Raw genomic sequence first — 21,382 nt, forward strand, 5'->3', positions numbered from 1 at the left:
CCTTTACTAGAAACCAGACCCTATGGTTAAGAGAGGTTCAAGACAGGCATCTAAGGGAAATGTGAGTCCTTCTACTTCACTCTGGCATCATTAAGTAAATTGTTCCTCCAAAGCATTAGTGATGGGGAAATCACTTAGTAGCCTAGCAAGACAATTTAAAATATTGACTTTCAAAAAACTCCCCTGCAATCTGAAACACTTGCACTATAATAATTATTACCATCTTGGGAAAGTAAGTTCTTGGCTGCTTATATGATTAAAACTTCTTCCTCCCACAAAAAAGTGTTACCTGCATGACGAAGCCAAACTACTGCAAGGTTGTATCTTTCAGAGCAAACAAGAGCGCTGAGGAGGGGAAGTGCAGAATTATATTCACCAACATCCAGAAAAGCTTCAGCAACATCTAGGTATAGGTCTCCCATATCTTCAGGATTCTGTTCTACTAGTGTTGTCAAGAGAGGCTAGACCACAAATAAAAGCCCCAAGTTAAACATTCATTACAAACGTGCACATCTATCTATAGCTTTTTTTTTTTTTGAGATGAAGTCTCTCCCTGTCACCCACACTGGAGTGCAGTGGCACAATCTTGGCTCACTGCGACCTCCGCTTGCTGGGTTCAAGTGATTCTCGTGCCTTAGCTTCCTGAGTAGCTGGGATTACAGGTGCATACCACCAGGCCCAGCTAATTTTTGTATGTTTAGTAGAGACAAGGTTTCACCATGTTGGCCAGGCTAGTCTCAAACTCCTGGCCTCAAGTGATCTACCCTCCTCGGCCTCCCAAAGTCTATAGCTCTCTTTTTAACCTACTTATCAGTTATAAGAGGCAAGCTGAAAAGGAGGAGCAAGGCTTAATAAAAACAGCTTTATATGGTCATTTTTCTGTTCACTTCTGCCATCTTTATTTTAAATAACTCATACCCAGTGAACACATTTTGTGGATCTGTTTAAAGACAGGCATTGCAGGAACTAAGACACAGCTAATCTGTTTTGCTCTTCCTCTAACCAGCACCAACATCCTGTGCGTCAGGGCTTCTGTGTTTGCTGATGTTTTTGGAAAGTTGTTTCCTTAGATATCCCCATGGTTTACTTCCTCACCTCCTTCAAGTCATTATTCAAATGTCACCTTTTTTGTTTGCTGTTTTTGAGACAGTGTCTGCAGTCTCTACCTCCTGGGCTCAAGCAATCCTCCCACCTTACCTCCCAAGTAGCTGGCACTACAGGTGTGTGCCACCACACCCAGCTAAATTTTTTGTATTTTTTGTAGACATAGGGTTTTACCATGTTGCCCAGACTGGTCTTGAACTCCTGAGCTCAGGAGATCTGCCCGCCTCAGCCTCCCAAAGTGCTGGGATTATAAGTGTGCACCATGGTACCCAGCCAAATGTCACCTGATCCCCTATTGAAAACTGCAACTTTCCCCTGCCCCCAATATTCCTTATTTTCCTCCTTTTTTTCCAGAACACTTATCACCAGCCAATGTCCCGTATATGTTATGTATTTATTTTATTATCTAATCCTATTAAAACAAAAAAGCATCCCAACCCATGAGGGTATGGATTTGTATATTTTACTCAATACCTTATCCTAAGGTTTACAAAGTAGATGCAAAGTACTTTTTTTTTTTTTCAATAATATACTTGGTCCAAAGTCCACAAAAAAGAATAGCTGTCAGAATTATTACCGATTATCTAATTGTCTAATGACAATCTCAAATGGTCTAAAGACAATCTCAAATTATGATCTTTAGATTGTTATTTTAAAAGAAAAATAAATTACTGTAAGCCCAATTGCAAAAACAATTTTAGTTTTTATAAGATACTCATACAAAGTTATTTGATGCTTATTGTTACCTCCTTGGTTATTAATAAATGTGAAACTCTAGGGTCAAGCCATAATTTCTTGACATCTAAAGAAAACAGATGGTGCATACGATCTGAAGTATCTCAAGTGCAGATCTTGTTACATACATTAAGTGGTTCAAGAATGTTGAGATGTACAAGGCAGACCATCAACTTCACTGTGATATCTATTGGTACGCCATCAGGTATAGTGCAGGTAACATTCTCAGGAGCTGGAGAATAGACAAGAAGCAGTTCCTATATGCAAGCTTAAGATGTGTATCTTCTATGTAAGATCTCATTTATTTCATTCAAAGCAAATGATTCCACAGTCAATTCTTAGTGTGGCCAACTCTATTAATAAGTTCTTATGTCTCTCTCAGTCTGTCCTTTGGTAGCAAGTATGCTTCCTATTCAATTTCTAATACCTTATGTACTTGCCCAAAACTTACTTTCACACCTTCTACTAAACTACGGAGAACTAAAAAGACAAAAACAATGAGGATATTTAAACCCTCTCTTTTTTTTTCTTGAATTGAAAAGTCTCTTTTTAGTGTTCACTAGAAACAGGCTAAGAAAAGGATAAAATAATACTGTTATTTTCTAAAACCTCATTACAACAAAATAATTTTTAAAGCCCTGGGAAATTAAAGGAATTTTTATCTACATTTAAAGTAGTTTGCAAAGTCTAATAAATTCCAAATAAGTTTACATGTTTTCGTTTCAGAAAAACCTGAAGTATAGAGGACATTACAGATGTATCCTAAGTGGTGAAATAAAAAATTACTTTGGCCGGGCGCAGTGGCTCACGCTTGTAATCCCAGCACTTTGGGAGGCCAAGGCGGGTGGATCACGAGGTCAGGAGATCGAGACCATGGTGAAACCCTGTCTCTACTAAAAATGCAAAAAAATTAGCCCGGCGTGGTGGTGGGCGCCTGCAGTCCCAGCTACTCGGAGAGGCTGAGGCAGGAGAATGGCGTGAACCCGGGAGGCAGAGCTTGCAGTGAGCCGAGATCGCGCCACTGCACTCCAGCCTGGGTGACAGAGCGAGACTCCGTCTCAAAAAAAAAAAAAAAATTACTTCAAGAATTAAATAACTGTATCTGCTTTACAGAACTTGTCATATAAATTATGACAGTCTTCCATACCTTCAGGTTCCACATATGCAGATTCAACCAACTGCAGATCAAAAATGTTAAGGGGAAAAAATATATATATATATATATATATATATAAAAATTAAATAATAATACAAACTTAAAAAGCAATACAGTTTAACAGCTATTTACATAGCATTTACATTGTATTAAGTATTAGGTTGGTGCAGAAGTAATTGTGGTTTTACCATTAATATTATAAGTAATCTAGAGATGATTTAAAGTATATAGGAGAAGGTACATAAGTTATATGCAAATAATACACTATTTTATATAAGGGATTTGAATATCCAAGGATTTTGGTATGAGGGGTATCCTGGAGCCAATCTCTCATGAACACTGAGGGGAGACTATATTGCCTAAAATTACCAAGTTATAGGAGGATTTGGACAAGTTTAATTAAGAGACTGTTTTTATCACTGAGCTCTAAGCCAATAACTGGTATCAGAAATCCAATTGAGATATTTAGTCTGCTCAACGAGAGAGCAGAATTTACCTACCATGTAAATTTACTCACACGAAGCCCTGAGCTCCATGAGGACAAGAACCATGTCTAACTCAAGGCTATATCCACAGCACATTTCTTCTGTAGACAGTAGCTAAAGTCACCTGTCTGAGTAAGGACTAAACACAATGCAGTCATTTTAATGAGCCTTTGACTTTACTAAAATGGGATTCTATCTTTATCATGTATGGGTTCTACATTCCAACTGTATCACTTCGATTTTCTTTCTAGAAATGATGTTTGCTAACAGTCTGAAATGTTGGTGTCCCACCAAAATACCTGTGTTGATACCTAACCCCCAAGGTTATTAAGAGGTGGGTCTTGGGAGGTGACTATGTGGGTGGGATTTGTGCCCTTGTACAAGAGGTCTGAAGAAGCTTGTTTGTCACTTTTGCCACGTGAGGACACAGCAAGAAGGCACCATCTATGAGAAAAGGGCCCTCACCAGACACCAAATCTGCTGGTGCCCTGGACTTCCTAATCTCTAACTGTGAGCAATAAATTTCTGTTGTTTATACATTATCCAGTCTAAGGTCTTTTGTTAGAGAAGTCCAAATGGACTAAGACACTGTTCAGTAAAATGTATCTACGTGTTTTAACTTTCAGCAAGAAAGTTATAGTATATGAAATACTTTAAATCTCAGCATAGGCCTTAAAGATATAGTGTGTATAGATGCATAGGTCAAAAACCCTGCTTTCATATCAAATCACAAAGTAAAACTCAACCTTATGTTGAATGCAAGATGTATGCCTAAAATCAAGTGATTCAGGAAAGCTGAAAATAAAAGGACAAAGGTATAGCAGGCAGGTGCAAACAAAAAAAAAATAGGTGTCACAATCTCAATATGAGACAATGTAGAATTCAGACAAACTATATTTAAAAAGGTAAGAAGGTCACTTCATAATGCTACAGGGCAGTGCTACTCAAACTAGTCTGGGACCTGTGCAAGTACACAAACTGTTACCAGTTCAGTCAGGTAAGTATGGAGATTGAGAGTAAGTATTTAGATACTTTAATGGCAACTTGACAATGCTAAGGAAAGCAGTATATATATTTATAGCCCCTACAGCTTATATATTATTAACTAACACTTAACAACACTATCTTTTAAAAAGCTTGTCTTTGTGTCACTGATACTTTATTCTCCTGAACTCCCATTAGGTCTTTCACATTTAGAAGAATTTAAAAATCTGACTGTCAATAGACAATGCATAATCTACCATAAATGGTCTCATTTTTAAAAATGCATACTAAAAAACTACCTTTGCTCACTTTGGATCTGTTTTGATCTCCTAGTCTTCTGGATATATCTTTTTCTTTAAAGTTATTTCATCAACTCTAAGCTGCCAGATTTCAGATGCACCATTATTTTACATGCTAAAAAATAAAGAAGCCACTACTTAAACTCTAACCTGTTGTTGATTTATGTTAATATGTGCCAGGAAGGGAGGGAGGGAGGGAGGGAGGGAGGGAAGTAAACTATATTAAACAACAAAATGATTATATCTACAATTAAAACTTGAACAGTTGGTATTTCTCTACCAAGTTTTCCAAAGGACAGATTTTCAACACAATCAAGAAAAATCTTAAACAGAAATTATGACAGTAAAATAATAACTTAATTGGGCCTTGGCTCGTGCCTAGGCCAGGCCCTAGTAAAGTATCGAAACTGGCAAAGCCTCCTTCACATGCCCTAATCCATGCTTTCACCCACAATTTCTACTCCTTATTCTACTCATTCACACCACCCTGATGACTCAACAGCCCCAACCACAGCCTGTGATCTGGTCCTGCTCTTCCAAGCAGCGCTCCTACACCCTGTGACTCAATCTGGATCACACTCCCCATGGGTGTCTGCTTAAACTGGGCCTCTATAAACATCTTCTGATCATTGTATACTGCCCTCCTCTATTTTCCCATAACATCAACTTTGCTACAGAAATTATCACACAACTCTTAAACTGTATGCACCTCATTTGAACGCCTCTTCCCCCCTCCACTTCCTTGAGAGCAGGAAATATCACACTCATCTGCATAGTCTCCACACACCTAGCAGTCCCTTACAAGAAACTTACTGAACTGGGTTTCCCTTCCCCAACAACTTTCCACTTCAACATTTATCTGTCCCACATCTCACCTTGGGCCTTACTCTCTATGAATTAGCAGATTGGCTTGTGTAAGTGAATTACTACTCACCTTTAGGATGGATCATATTTTAAATAACAGTTTTTGTTTTTGAATAATTATGCCTTAGCCCAAAGGATTACACAATGATGGAATTTTTAGGCATCATGACAGGCCATGGAGGGAGCTGTTTTGAACCAGGCAGGACTCAGTACCAACTCACTTCCACAGATTCCATCAAAATCCTCACAGGGTAAGGATTGAAAGTACTATACAGGAATTCTCTTACAGGAGCCAGGTTATATACTCTGCTCATAAAGATCAATTTTGCTACAACTTGATATAGGGTCTTGAATGTTAATATTTTTACAGAATAGGTTAATGAGTGGTACAAAGAAACTGCAAGCCACACTTAGGTATAACTTTCTAACCAGATCACTAATTACAGATTTGAGTTTTCAAACAATGTAGGGTAATCATATTAGTTTCTACTTATTATGTAAATGCTTAAGCTTAAAGTCGAATGTTTTAAATAAGAGTATTTTAGGTCCTATTTGAAAAGTAAATTGCTTCAGTGCTAAAGGTTTTTGATAAACTTCAGTAATTCGTTTTTCTTACTATAAAAGTGAATGAAAAAGACTGGCAATGAAAAATGCCATGTTCAAATGGACATACAGGGACTGAAAACAAATTTTTTTAAAGATTACTTGTAAGTCAATACTCACAAGATATGAAATCTCTGAGAAAAAAATGCTTCTTGGGAAAACTTATTATGAGAACTATCAACTCACCACAGTATGAAATAAATTTTCACTGTAAAACACCACCTTATGACCAAGAGAGGATTATATACACTTTCCTAAGCAGAGGGAAACTACAACCTTTATTCTCTTCTGAGGTGCCTTCTTCTGAAGTTTTTTTTTCCAGCGCAATTCCAGAAAAATCTGTAATTACCTAAAAGAATGGGAAAGAAGGAAATAAAATATGTATGAAAAACCATTTCATAATGCAAAGATTTGTACAGTTATTTCAAATAATCCCTAATATAAAGATGGGCTATAAAAAGAAAGTCTTTTAAAAATGAGAAACCCTGTGACACATTAACATTTTAATATCCTATTAACTAATGCAAACTCAATGTATGTAACTTCTCTATATCAAACCAACCTACTTTCCCCCAACCAGCTTAAGAACTAAATCACAGCAATTCATCTGACTGTTGAGTCCTACTACCCTGAAGTACAGACATACTTAGCACCTGTGATAATGGCAATATTTTTTATGTAACTACACTTCATATTTTATACTGAATTGCTACAGAATCTAGAAATCACTTGTTTCCATATAGACTTTAAATATATACATAATTTAATATATAACTAAAACGAAGAACTGCCAATTTTTAAGAAATTTCCAGAACACAGAAACACACTCAAAACCTAACAGAGAAACACATAAGCATTCCTACCTCCAAAGCTTTGTCATACTGTTTGTTAGAAATATATAGTTCAGCTGCTATGTTAACATCTTCCATGGAGACTAGGCCCTGGTGTTTTGAGAAAGCTTCATCAATTATGTTAATAGCAGAAGTAACATCATTAGCTTCATAGTAACTCCTAAAAAAAAGTGGCAAAATGGATAAATATTTACTTAATTATAAAACTCATTTCCTTGCTTAGGCTATCTAACAATGAACAGTGATTTTCATTTTCTTGGAATTTGAGAGTAATGTGTATTTCCTTAAAATTATATTCAGAACTGATCCAGAAAAAATGTGCAAAGTCAGTAAAACAGTGTCATAATTTCAAGCATCTCACTCTCCAAATGCTACCTCCTATCATTCCAGCTCATTCCCTCTGTAATCCAATACCAACTCTTCTACCTCAACAGATCTACAAAGCATAGGTCCTACCACGTTTTCACTATCGCCTACACCCTGCCTGGGCTCACTTTCTTCCTTCTCCATGGCCCAACATTATAGTTATTCCTTTGCATACATCCTCAGTTCTCTTGCCCTGCTCTCTCTTGATCAAAATCACTCAATAAAACTCCAAGCCTGGTTAAAATCCAACTATATCTACTCTTCACCACCACCTGCCCAGCTGACCACGTTGACTGGTCTCACTCTAAACTGATGACCAATAGCCTCAAGCAGGTCCATGGTACTAATGAGCAGTATTACTACAGTTACCTATTTCAGTACTTCTCAAACTTGAATATGCATATGGACCAACGGGCTATCTTGTAAAAACGCATATTCAGATCCAGGAGAGCTGGGGCAGGCCTGAGATCCTGCATTTCTGACAAGCTTCCAGGTGATGCAAATACTGCCAGTCTGTGGGGCAGTAATGTCCTAGACAACTATTGACATCTCTATCTTTTCAAACCTCCAGCAGTCTCCCAGTCCTCACTCTCAGTTGATGGCCTTGCTCAACATTTTTACCAAGAAAAGAGAATTAAATCAGAACATCCCACATATTTCCAGCACATCTACCTACTTACCAGTATCTTTGGCCATATCATCTGCCTTCCCCTTTATCAAGGATAAATAATTGTATACACGAAAATAACCCCTAGTTCGATCCCATTCCCTATAATCTACTTAAGGATATTGCTCAGGCAATTGTCTCTTCCCTCACAAATCTTCAATGTGTCCCTCAATTTTTGATCACTCCCATCTAAATAAAGATAAATTGTAATTTTTCTCAACTTAAAAAATTCTCCCACCCCTACAACCCATTCCTCTACTCCCCTTGCAAATTCCCCCAAAGTTGTCCATCCCCCATACCCTGTCTTCAATGCCTCTTTCCATTCTCTTTTTAACCTAATCCAATCAACTTTTCCTCTCCCCATTCTGCCAGTATTTCTAATCTCCTTGTTGCTAAATCTGTCAATTCTCAGTGCTCATTTTACGTGATCTATCTGCAGTATTTCACACAGATGATCATCCCTCCTACTTGAAGTGCTTTCTTCAATTAAATTGTAGAACATCACACTGTCCTCAGTTTCCTGCTACTTCACTGGCCATTTTCTTTTAGTCTCCCAGCTGCTTCTTCTTCCTTCTGACTTCTAAACACTGAAGTGCCTTAGGGTTCAGTCCTCTATACCCTGTCCACCTCCCCAACCCACTCCTCATATTTAATACATCAGAAAATCTTGAGAGCTCAGCCTTCAAAATACATACATAATCTGATTACTTCGTACCAGTTCCTGCTGCTTCCATCCTGGTCCATGTTACCATTTTCCCTTCTATGTATCACTACAGTAATTTTCTAAGGTCTCCATGCTTCTGCCTTTCCACTGTTCAATCTATTCCTAAAAGAGCAGCCAGAATTGATGCACTTAAAATTTAAGTCAGACCATGTCACTTTTCTACTCAAAATCCTCCAGTGACTTCCATACTCGTTCAGAATAAAAGCCAAAGCCCTTACAACAGCCCAAAAGGGCTAAATGATCTATTCCTCTGATACCTCTCTGCACTGCTCCCCTTAATTCTTCAGCTTCCCTAACCATACTTTGCACTTCCTATTTCCTTCACCTGTGATACTCTTCCCTGAATATCTGTTCTCATACCTACTTCAGTTCACCTTTAGTCAGTATGACCATAATACAGAGAATTAAGTCCTTCTCTCACCAGCCTATCTTAAAATAACACATCCCCACCCCATACCTCAAATTCCTATCCCTTTTTCCTGCTTTGTTTTTCTTCATATCACTTATCAACATCTGATGTACTACATATTTAGCTGTTTATTTATTGCCTATGTCTCCCACTGAAATGTAAGCTTTACAAGAGCAGGGGATTTTTAAAACTTGTTCAATAGTGGATACCCTGGTTTCCTGTATAGTACCTAGTGCCAAAGATATATTCAATAATATTTCTGGAGGGAAAGTAGGGACCAAAGGGAAAGCCTAAACAGAAGTGATAGAACTCCATGTAGGAAAGACCTCAATGGCAGTGGCAGAACTGACAATCATCACTCTTTCCCAAAAAAGTAGTATATCTAATAGAAGTGGAAAACCAATTTACTATCATAGGCCACCTAACATTTCACAAAGTCAAAGGCTACTGGACTAACCACTGTGACAGCTACAGATTTAACAGCAAATAACCTATGAAGACCCTCAGTGCTCATGGTATTCCATCAGAGGTCAACTTAGGGTTGCCTTGCCTCAACAAATTTCCTAGAAATGTTTTCTAGTAGTCCTATGTAACCCATCCCTGGTAGGGTAAGGGACAGTTTCACAGCTAAGTATCATTGTGATAAAGGCCATGGAATTAATAGGGTCACCCCTAATGTACCCTGATGGAGATGGTTACTCCTAGAACAAAATATCATATGATATCTCTAGAATGGAAAGCATATCACAAGGCATTACTCAGCCAAAATGTTTCCTACTTTGTTTTGCTGCGCAGCATACCAGAGAAGTAAATGCAGTAGGGCATATTTTAGAATAAAATATATACCACAGTCAATAATGTGCCAACTGTAAAAGAGAATTTTTATAGTCTTAAAATATTATATACTGGCTCAAGATAAAATAATAGATGATCCCAAATCATTTAACATTTCATTGGCACGGCCGGGCGCGGTGGCTCACGCTTGTAATCCCGGCACTTTGGGAGGCCGAGGCGGGCGGATCACGAGGTCAGGAGATCGAGACCACGGTGAAACCCCGTTTCTACTAAAAATACAAAAAACTTAGCCGGGTGTGGTGGCGGGCGCCTGTAGTCCCAGCTACTCGGAGGGGCTGAGGCAGGAGAATGGCATGAACCCGGGAGGCGGAGCTTGCAGTGAGCCGAGATTGTGCCACTGCACTCCAGCCTGGGCGACAGCGCGAGACTCCATCTCAAAAAAAAAAAAACAAAAAAACAAAAAACATTTCATTGGCACATCTGCAATAAAAAATAATTTTTAATTATTGCAAATATACACACTTTTGACTAAGTTTGGAAACCTGAGAACTTACTCTTCCTTTTAGGACATGTCCCATTTTTAAGCCTCTGAGCACTTGAAATGTAACCTTATATACACAATTTTCTAAGCAATGACACAGTTGACTTGGAAACAGAAAAGTACTGAAAATTCGGTACCATCTAAAATACAGGGCTGGGCGCGATGGCTCATACGGGTAATCCTAGCACTTTGGGAGGCCAAAGCAGAAGAAATGCTTGAGGTCAGGATTCGAGACCAGCCTGAACAACACAGCAAGACCTTGTCTCTACAAAAAAAAATTAAAAATTAGCTGGGTGTGGTGGCGTGCACCTATAGTCCCAGCTATTCGGGAGGCTGGGTGAGAGGATCACTTGAGCTCAGAAGTTCATGGCTGCAGTGAACTATAAACATGCCATCGTACTCCAGCCTGGGTGACAGAGCAAGACCTTGTCTCAAAAAACAAAACAATAAAACACATAGGGCAAAACACTTCTTGAACTTCAATGCAAAGTACATTCTATCCCAAATATATGCTTTGATTTGCAAAACAAGATTAACAGGAGCAAGTAGATCTGTTTCACTCCAAACTTACTTTGCCATATCTCTAGCCAGCTGCATAAAACGTTCGCCATCAGATGGAGACAAAAGGTTTAAAATACGCCTATAACCATCCATGGCCATTTTATGATCACCCATCTGTTCATAAAGGCTTGATCGCTCCCACAGATAACGGACATTAGTAGGTTCATATTTAAGAGCTAAAAAGAAAGAAATACAAATTATTTACCACAAAAAGGGGTGCATGGTACCTGGGTGTGATCCATCATCTTCTCAGAAAATTTAATAAGCAAACTAATCCATCAAATGGAACAAAGGGAGTTATTCTGAATAAATCTATTTTCACAGGAACTCTTGACTAGGTTTGATGTAAGAGCAGATAGAATCTGAATCTCAATAGTAATCTTCTTAATGTGGTCAATCTAGTCTGATGTTAATCCTCAAGGAACAGCTTAGAACCAACACTGATCTTAGTGAGAAACTGAAGGTACTGTTCATCTACCGACTTTTGTGTTGTATTATCTCACAACATTCAAAAAGTCCCTGATAAACATGAGAACAGAGGAACCCCAAATACTTACCTCTAGAGCAACACACAATGGAAACAAACTTATCTCAGCCAATATCACACCCCAGAGTAGCAAATACAATGATCAAAAAACCTATTATGTAACAGCTTGTAAAAGTGAAAAAAAAAAAAAACATTTAAATTACCTTTTGTATAGCAAAAAATAGCCTGCTTAATATTGTCTTGTTCCAGAGACATTTCTGCCAGTCTAACCCATTCTTCTGTGTCACTGGGATTTAAATGTGCAGCAATCAACTCAAACTGCAATGATTTTTCCATGTCACCTTGGTCCTCATATATCATGGCAAGAGTAGAGAATGGCTCATAAGCCAGAGGAGCTGTAACAAATTAAAAAAATAAATTCCATTGGCTGAGAGAGGAGGCTTGAGTTGATGTCAATCCCATGGTTCAAACTGCATGTCTTTTTTTTAAATACCTAAACTCTTCAAATCACTCTAGTAGAATTATACAAACTGCTTAAGGCAAGTTAAAATAAATGCTAGATTATATCTGCTTTATTTTCATACATTTTTAGCATTTTTAAAGCATTGCTTTCTCTAAGCAAGGTATAATTTCATGAAAAATCCTAATCTCTACCACATCTTCCTCATGAAAATCCCCCTTTGCTTAGGATAAACATGGCTCAATATCAACAAGTTCATCCCAATAAACACCAGCCACATCAGTGGGGTTGAATCTTCATGATTTAGCTCCCACACCAAGGAGTATGGTATGAACGGATAGATGGTAACTAAGCAGCAGCTAAACAGATTATCAAAGTGACTGGCTAATCTACATTTCTGAAATACTGTTTCTGAAACAAAAGTCAAAGATTATGAAGTATTAAAGTCAAAGATTTTTGTCAAAAACAATTATAAACTAAAATAAAGGAACAAATAATATTGGAAAGTAGGAACCAAATGAAATATACTAAAGGAAAAAGTCTGTTTAATCTTAAGCAGTAGCCTCAAATTACCCTAATGAATAATCCAGGAAATTATAATAAGACTTCTAAAAGGACCCTAGTCTAACCAAAAAGAAATGTCAAACTATTGAAAAGATAGAAGTTCACTGTATTACAGCTATCCAAACCACTCTTCAGAGCATAATTTGGCAAAACATCAAGGAAACAAAACAATAAATGTAAGTAGTTAAAAAATCACACTGAAGATATCATTTAATATGTCCAAGATGCACCATTTAACTGAGAGATAAGATGACAAGTTTAAACTGCCTTTTACCAAAAAAATAGATTAACATAATCTAGTACTGCATGATCTAGAAAACAAAAGGAAAAAAGAAAGCTCTTCAAGTGGCTTTAACATAATATATTTGCTATACTGACAATTCAAAAGTCTAAATCTCTCAACTGAAACATTAGATAAAAAGTAACTGTGAAATTCAACAAGTATTCATGACATCTCATTGAATCATACTCTGAGATTTTCATTTTCTTGTGAAAAATGGCAATTACCATTACCACAATCACCCTTAAGCTTCTGAACATATTTTCCAAATAGTACTGTGAAGTGCTCCCCCATTTGTTTTAAGTCAGACTATTAAACTACTATTATTAATAAAGTCCCCACAGAAAACACCTTGTCTTATGATTTCCATGCACATCAGTATCGCCTCTTCACGTTCTCCTCGAGCAAAACGAATGTTGGCTTCACCCATGAGACCTCTCAGAGCTCTGGGAAGTTTACTCCGAGGCCTTTTCTCCTGTATGGAAGAAAAATGACATTTACATTAAAATATAGTGAAGTCTTAGATTTCAATTCCAGCCATATTAATAAATATAGAATATAATGAAACTGAAATTTTCAGTTTTTGAAACCCAGAACTAAATAGTTCCAATTCTAATTGACTCTTTAACATTAAAGTTTATAAAGTCTAAAATTGGCCATACGTGGTGACTCATTCTTGTAATCCCAGCACTTTGGGAGGGTGAAGCAGGCAGATCACCTGAGGCCAGGAGTTCAAGACCAGCCTGGCCAACAGAGTGAAACCCATCTCTACTGAAAATACAAAAAAAATTAGCCAGGCATGGTGGTGCACACCCATAATCTCAGCTACCTGGCAGGCTGAGGCATGAGAATCACTTGAACCTGGGAGGCGGAGGTTACAGTGAGCCAAGATCACGCCACTGCACTCTAGCCTGGGTGACAGATCAGGACTGTCTCCTTTAAAAAAAAAAAGTCTAAAACTCAACTGCAGGAAAAAAAAAAGTGGTCAGAAGTTACTAAATTACTAATTAGAATAATAACAAATGTAGAGCTGGATGCTGCAAAATGGATTTATATTCCAGAATTATGATGTAATTTACTGAAGATCCCCCTTCTTTCAAATTTACCCACTCAAAATGAACTTGTTTAAAAAAGTATCAAGTTATAGTATGGACACGGACATACTTTTTAAGACAGGGTCTCACTCTGTTGCCCAGGCTGCAGTGCAGTGGAGTGATCTCAGCTCACTGCAGCCTCGACTTCCCGGGCTCAAGCATCCTCCCACCTCAGCCTCCAGAGTAGCTAGGACGACAGGAGTGCACTACCACACCTCGCTAGTTTTTTAAAAAGTTTTTTGTAGAGACAGAGCCTCACTATGTTGCCCAGGCTGGTCTCCAACTCCTGAGCTCAAGCAATCCTCCTGCCTCAACCTCCCGAACTGCTGCCATTACAGGCATGAGCCACTGTGCCTCACCAGTATGGACCTTTTAATAGGAAAAGCGCAGTCCATTTTGACATATGCAGTAATTAAGGTTTTGTCTGTGTGTCTGTGTGTGTTAGATTCTACCTTTCTAGCATTTTTTAAAAAATAAATGGCCCAAGTGGTTTAAATGAGCCACTTTGCTTTGACTTTATTTATTTATTGTATTGTATTTATTTTTTTGAGACAGGGTCTCGTTCTGACACCTAGGCTGAAGTGCTGCAGCCTTGACTTCCGAGGCTCAGGTGATCCTCCTACCTCTGCCTCGGGAGCAGCTGAGCTACAGGCACACCACCATGCCCGGCTACAATTAAGGTTTTACATAAATATTATCTAATAAGAAACATAATAAACAAATAACAATAGTTGTGTCATAGTATTTCCTTTCGTACAGTTTGAATTGTTTCCCAGGTATAACTTAACAGACTTCTTTTTCAATTACTATGTTACTTTCTTCATTGTTTACAAATACCAAAATAAGTAAAAATTTACTTTCATCATTTTCTTGGTTTCACGATTGAGAACCATCTCCAATACAAATACATCGCCCGCAGTGGGTTGCTCAGGTGTTTCTTCCTCCTCCTCCTCCTCCTCTTCTTCTTCCTCTTCCTCCTCATCATCATCATTCTCTCCAAGCATGGAAGCAAAGACCTTGTGAACTGACTTACTCACTCCATCTGATGTTTCTCCTGAGAAAAGAGACACTGATGATGGGGGAGGGGTGTGGAAGCTGCAGAATTCTCAGTGAAAAACAAGTATTTTTTAAGTATAAATTTTTACCCCAGTAACACCAAATTTGAAAGTAAAAAATAGTAAATGAACTCCCTCAAAAACCAAACCAAAGAAGAAAGTTATCACAAAGCCATGTATTTTATTATATAGGAATAGCTGACTCATCCTTTAGGCCTCATCCAGATTTATAGGCAAAATTAACTGAAAAATCAGAAGCACACCCAATAATACAGAGGAAAAAAATAGAAGAATTATAAGACATAGACCTAAGAACTAAACAAGGCTAGCAGTACGGAGCCCTGGTGGTATAGGATAGTGGTTAAAAGTGAGGGCTCTAGAGCCAAGCTGCCTGGTTCCAAACTTCACCTCCATCTATCACTAGCTGTGTAACCTAGGGGAAATTACTAAAGCTGCTCTATACATCAGTTTCTTTCTGCAAAAAGGGTTAATAATAATTTATAGGGCTACTCTGAGGACAAAATGAGTGTGTGTGTGTGTATATATACACTCAGTATGACTAGCATATAGTAAACGCCCATTAAATGCTATTATTAGTATTAAAATAACTTTATTTCAGGAAAAAAATAACATGACATAGTTCATTTGTATCTCAGGATACCACCATAGTATAATATAATGACTTTTGAATGTCAATAATTATGACTTTGAATGATCAAGAAAAAGTTAAGTGCAGAAGCCAATTTTCTGTTAAAGCAGAGACATTGCTATGATTTGAATATCTGTCCCCTCCAAGTCTCATATTGAAATTAATCCCCAATGTGCGAATATTGAGAGGTCTTTAAGAGGGGGCCTTTAAGAAGGACTGGGTCATGGGGCTCTGCTCTCATGAATAGATTAATCCATTCATGATTTAATGGGTTATCATGGGAGTGGGACTGGTGGCTTTACAAGAAGAGGAAGAGAGACCTAAGCTAGCATGCTCAGCTCCCTCACCATGTGATACCCTACATCATCTTGGGACTCTGGAGAGTCTCCACAAAGGTCCTCAACAGATATGGTTACTCCACCTGGGACTTCTCAGCCTCCCTAACTAAAAGAAATAAATTATTTTTCCTTATAAATTACTGAGTTTCAAGTATTCTCTTATAAGCAACAGAAAACACAAAGATAGACATGTAACATTTCTAGAAAAGTTCCAACAAAATAGTTAAAATTTTATGTATATATAGAGAGATATATTTTTATTTATATCTCTCTATATATGTGTTCAAAATATGTATGTATTTTTTGAGATGAAGTTTTCCTCGTTTCCCAGGCTGGAGTGCAATGGTGCAATCTCAGCTCACCGCAACCTCCACCTCCCAGGTTCAAGCAATTCTCCTGCCTCAGCTTCCCGGGGTAGCTGGGATTACAGGCATGCGCCACCACGCCCAGCTAATTTTGTATTTTTAGTAGAGACGGGATTTCTCCATGTTGGTCAGGCTGCTCTCAAACTCCCAACCTCAGGTGATCCGCCCACCTCGGCCTCCAAAAGTGCTGGGATTACAGGCGTGAGCCACTGTGCCCAGCCAAAAACTTTTTTCTTTTCTTTTTGAGAGGGAGTCTCACTCTGTTGCCCAGGCTGGAGTGCAGTGGCACGATCTCAGCTCACTGCAGCCTCCACCTCCCAGGTGATTCTCATGCCTCAGCCTCCTGAATAGCTGGGATTACTGGCATGAGCCACCACACCTGGCTAATTTTTGTATTTTTAGTAGAGATGGGGTTTTGCCATGTTGGCCAGGTTGGTCTCGAACTCCTGACCTCAGGTGATCCACCCACCTTGGCCTCCCAAAGTACTGGGATTACAGGCGTGAGCTACCATGCCCGGCATTTGTTTTGTTTTGTTTAGATAGAGTCTTGCTCTGTCGCCCAGGCTGGAGTGCAGTGGTGCGATATCAGGTCACTGCAGCCTCTGCCTTCTGTGTTCAAGCAATCCATCTCAGCCTCCCTACAAGCTGAGACTACAGGCGTGTGCCAACACACCCAGCTAATTTTTCTATTTTTAGTAAAGATGGAGTTTCGCCATGTTGGCCAGGCTGGTCTTAAACTCCTGGCCTCAAGTGACCCACCCACCTCGGCCTCCCAAAGTGCTGGGATTATAAGCGTGAACCACTGCACCTGGCCTGTGTTCAAAAACTCTTACACATACTCACTTATGTGAAATACTTCAAATGAGATAATTGGTGTTTAATGAAGAACAGATTTTAAAAGCTACATGTTCTGAGCAATAAATATTATTTTGAAGTCATAAGGATCATATTCAAGAATTCTGAACATTCAAAATAAAGATGAAAAGAAATGTGTAAAATTTATCAGAGAAACAAAAGAACAAAGGAACAAAAGAAGAAAAATCGTATGATCCATCCTGATAGAAAGAAGCATTTGATAAAATCCAATACCCATTCCTAATAAAAATTCTTAGTCAACTAAAAATGAAAGGTAGTATCTTTCATTTCATGAGGAGTATCTACAAAAATTTTCCACAAACACAGTTGATGGTGAATTACTGAACGTTACTAAGAATGAGACAAAGTTGCCTACTGCCACCACTTCCGTTCAACATTTTGCTGGAGGTCCTAGCCAATGTAATAAGAAACAAAAGGCATAAAGATGTCAAGGAAAAAATAAAATTATCAAGTCACAGATGACATAATTATATACATAGAAGACCCAAAATAAATTTACATACAAACTATAAGAATAATTTAGCAAGGTTGCTGAACACGAAGTCAATATATAAAAATTATAGGCCGGGCGCGGTGGCTCACGCTTGTAATCCCAGCACTTTGGGAGGCCGAGGCAGGCGGATCACGAGGTCAGGAGATCGAGACCACGGTGAAACCCCGTCTCTACTAAAAAATACAAAAAATTAGCCGGGCGCGGTGGCGGGCGCCTGTAGTCCCAGCTACTCGGAGGCTGAGGCAGGAGAATGGCGTGAACCCGGGAGGCGGAGCTTGCAGTGAGCCGAGATTGCGCCACTGCACTCCAGCCTGGGCGACAGAGCGAGACTCTGTCTCAAAAAAAAAAAAAAAAAATTATAGTTTAATATATCAGCAAATGAACTCAAAATGAAATTAAAAGATGATCCTTTCTTCATAGTGTGTAAGAATGGTGTGAAGAGCAAGAATTCAGTGGTGTATTTAGTACTGTCCAGAGGAGGACAACTAGTGACCATATATTTCAATTAGCTGACTGCCAAAGCTTGTTCAAAACTGACCCCTTCTGCTCTGGATACATGTTCATACTCACCAAGAGTCTTGGTAGAGTTCTGGGACAATTCTTTACTAGGAAATTAGGAGCTTCACATCTTAAAAGGACGGATGACATTATTTGAGCTGAAGCCAACCAGTCCTTGTGGGCCTGACTGCTCATGATGAGCCTGAATTGGACTCAGTTCACTCCTTTTTTACGGCCTGATGGCTAGCTTTTGGGAGCTGCTTTAGGTAACAGGACTGACAGGCACCCACTTGTGCCTGCTGCTACAGTAGCAACTCAAACACCTGAGGAAAAAAAGAGCAGCTCTTCCCCTCAGCAGATAAGGAAGGACACACAAATTGTGAGAACAACTTCAGTCAGCTGCCTTTTTTTCTTCATCTTTTATGTTCAGGAGTATATGTGCAGGATGTCCAGGTTTGTTACATAGGTAAACACGTACCATGGTGGTTTGCTGCACAGATCATCCCATCACCTAGATATTAAGCCCACCATCTATCAGCTGTTCTTCCTGATGCTCTCCCTCCCACAACACCCCTAATCCAAAAAGCCCCAGTGTCTGTTGTTTCCTCACCCCCTTTTGTCCCTGTGTTCTCATCATTCAGCTCCCACTTATAAGTGAGAACATGCGGTGTTTGGTCTTCTGTTCCTATGTTGGTTTGCTGAGGATAACGGCTTCCAACTCCATCCATGTCCCTGCAAAGGACATGATCTCATTCCTTTTTATCAGCTGCCTTTTCCACCCCACTTTCCTGGCAGAATAAGAAACTGTAACCACCAGTTTTCCCTCCTCTTTGCCCCTTTTTCCCCACTTGGTCCAGGGAGGTAGGAACAAATCTTGATTGTTTTCTGCCCATGCTACGACTGTCTGTTCTCTGTGTAAATGCTTATTTGTTTTCGAGGGAAAAGAACCAGACTGTACTTCTAACCCCTAGAACCAGACAGTTGTTATCAGACCCTATACATGAAGGTACATTCTAATTGACAGTTTAGCATCCCTGTTAACTTGATATGGTAGTAAATGGATACCCTGAGATATTATCAGCATTCTGATCCCTGGAAAAGGGTATCAATCACTGAAAATTAATAAATTTGCTTACTAGTTAATTAGGCTACGATGAGTTTAATTAGTCTGGGTGCACTAACCAAATTTAGTATCTGGACATCAAAGCTGAGGACTGGATGCTAGAATGAGGTAGCCTACCAAGACACCTATGCAGTGTGTGAAGTTCCATGAGGGCAACCAACTTGCCTTCCACGCTAACATTTCTATCTTTTCTCCCTGTAGCTAAAGCAGTGGTTTGGAAGCCACTTTATATCGAAGTGTAATTCATTACAATTTGAGTGAGTATAGTCTGGAAGTGATTAGTTACCAACTGAGAAGGCCAATTTAAAAAATAATCTTAAAAAGCTCCCAAACAAATACTGATGTCAATTTAAAACACTTTTCCAACACCAGAGCTCACAAAAAATAACCATTAGGGTATTCAATAACTCAACAAATATTTATTGGGCACCTACTATATAACCAAGCATTCTGTTCCTGATAAACCAGGTAATCAACAACAGAATATCACTGCAATGAAAATACAATGTTTCACTAAATTACTTTGCTTACATACTCTAAACATTCATTGCAGGAAGCACATAATTTTAACATACCTTCATTGAGATCTTTGTCTTGGGATTTGGTAGAGTTAATTCCTGATGATGATGGAACTTCAGAGTCATCGGGATTTTCTTCAGCTGATAACTTTCCTTTTTCTTGAAGACTCTGTGATTGCAGATTAATTAATGATTCCAAAAAATAATGCAGACTTAGCTCTCCCCAGCCACAGAGTATCTGGTTCTAGTCCTAGCTTTGCCACTCAGGCATTTTGTGACCATGGGTTGGCAGTTTATGAATAGGGCATTTGCCTAATTTTCTATTCCTACAAAACTTGAGCTGTGAACACACATACACAGTAGGTGGAATCTAAGTTTGAATACTGTCAAAGCATTTCAAAGTACTTAGATCTTACCCTTCAATCTGTCATTTGTAAAAAAAAAAATAAAAATAAAAATAAAATATCTTAATAATTTCATTAATGAACACATTGTATCCTAATATTTTAAATAAAAAATGACTTGGTAGCTCACGCCTGTAATCCAACCACTTTGGGAGGCCGAGACAGGCGGATCCCTTGAGCTCAGGAGTTTGAGACCCGCCTGGATAACATGGAGAAAACCTGTCTCTACAAAAAATACAAAAATTAGCAGAGTGTGATGGCTCACACCTGTGGTCCCAGCTACTTGGAGGCTGAGGTAGGACTGCTTGAGTCTGGGAGGCGGAAGTTACAGTGAGCCGAGATCGCGTCACTGCACTCCAGCCTGGGTGACACAGCCAGACTCTGTCTGAAAATAAAATAAAATGAAATGAAATAAATAAAAAGATGAGTCCCTACTAGTCGCATGAATTATTAAAGAATCTGCCGGCCGGGCGAAGTAATCCCAGCACTTTGGGAAGCCGAGGCAGGCGGATCACGAGGTCAGGAATTTGAGACCATCCTGGCCAACATGGTGAAACCCCGTTTCTACTAAACATACAAAAATTAGCCGGACATGGTGGCAGGCGCCTGTAGTCCCAGCTACTCGGGAGGCTGGGGCAGGAGAATCGCTTGAAACCAGAAGGCCGAGGTTGCAGTGAGCCGAGATCATGCCAATGCACTCCAGCCTGGGCAACAAGAGCGAAACTCCGTCTCAAAAAAAAAAAAATCTGCCTTCGAACTTAAAAAGGTTGCATTACTTTTATTTTCTCTTGCACTTGAAGTAAGCAAGAAGATACAGAAAGTTCAGATATTTCTAAGTTTGGGGAAAAAAAGGTATGGGTGAAGATTATCTTCTTATCGGACAATACTTTTTTATGGACTATTACTTCACACCAGTGGGAGACTCCTCAAAAACAGGAGCTCAATCGTTCCAGTTCAGAAAAGGAGACATTGGGGCCTAAGGAAGAGAGGTGAGCTGTCCACCCACCGTCACAAAACGACTTAGTGGCAAAGCT

General features: G+C 39.0%; 1 protein-coding gene across 1 annotated transcript in view; it reads right to left on the bottom strand.

Moving 5' to 3' along the window:
* Positions 1-21,382, bottom strand: part of GTF3C3 (general transcription factor IIIC subunit 3) — a 36,962-nt gene that overhangs the window by 14,964 nt on the left and 616 nt on the right. Inside the window, exons 2-10 of the mRNA XM_030803007.1 lie at positions 20,002-20,113; positions 14,887-15,083; positions 13,287-13,410; positions 11,835-12,026; positions 11,155-11,320; positions 7,094-7,241; positions 6,507-6,579; positions 1,968-2,071; positions 290-461 (exon numbers count right to left, since the gene is read on the bottom strand). Of these exons, the coding sequence (XP_030658867.1) occupies positions 290-461; positions 1,968-2,071; positions 6,507-6,579; positions 7,094-7,241; positions 11,155-11,320; positions 11,835-12,026; positions 13,287-13,410; positions 14,887-15,083; positions 20,002-20,113 (1,288 nt within the window). The remainder of the gene's footprint in view (positions 1-289; positions 462-1,967; positions 2,072-6,506; positions 6,580-7,093; positions 7,242-11,154; positions 11,321-11,834; positions 12,027-13,286; positions 13,411-14,886; positions 15,084-20,001; positions 20,114-21,382) is intronic.

This window comes from Nomascus leucogenys, chromosome 22a (genome assembly GCF_006542625.1).
Source record: "Nomascus leucogenys isolate Asia chromosome 22a, Asia_NLE_v1, whole genome shotgun sequence".
In the NCBI taxonomy this organism is placed as follows: Eukaryota; Metazoa; Chordata; class Mammalia; order Primates; family Hylobatidae; genus Nomascus; species Nomascus leucogenys.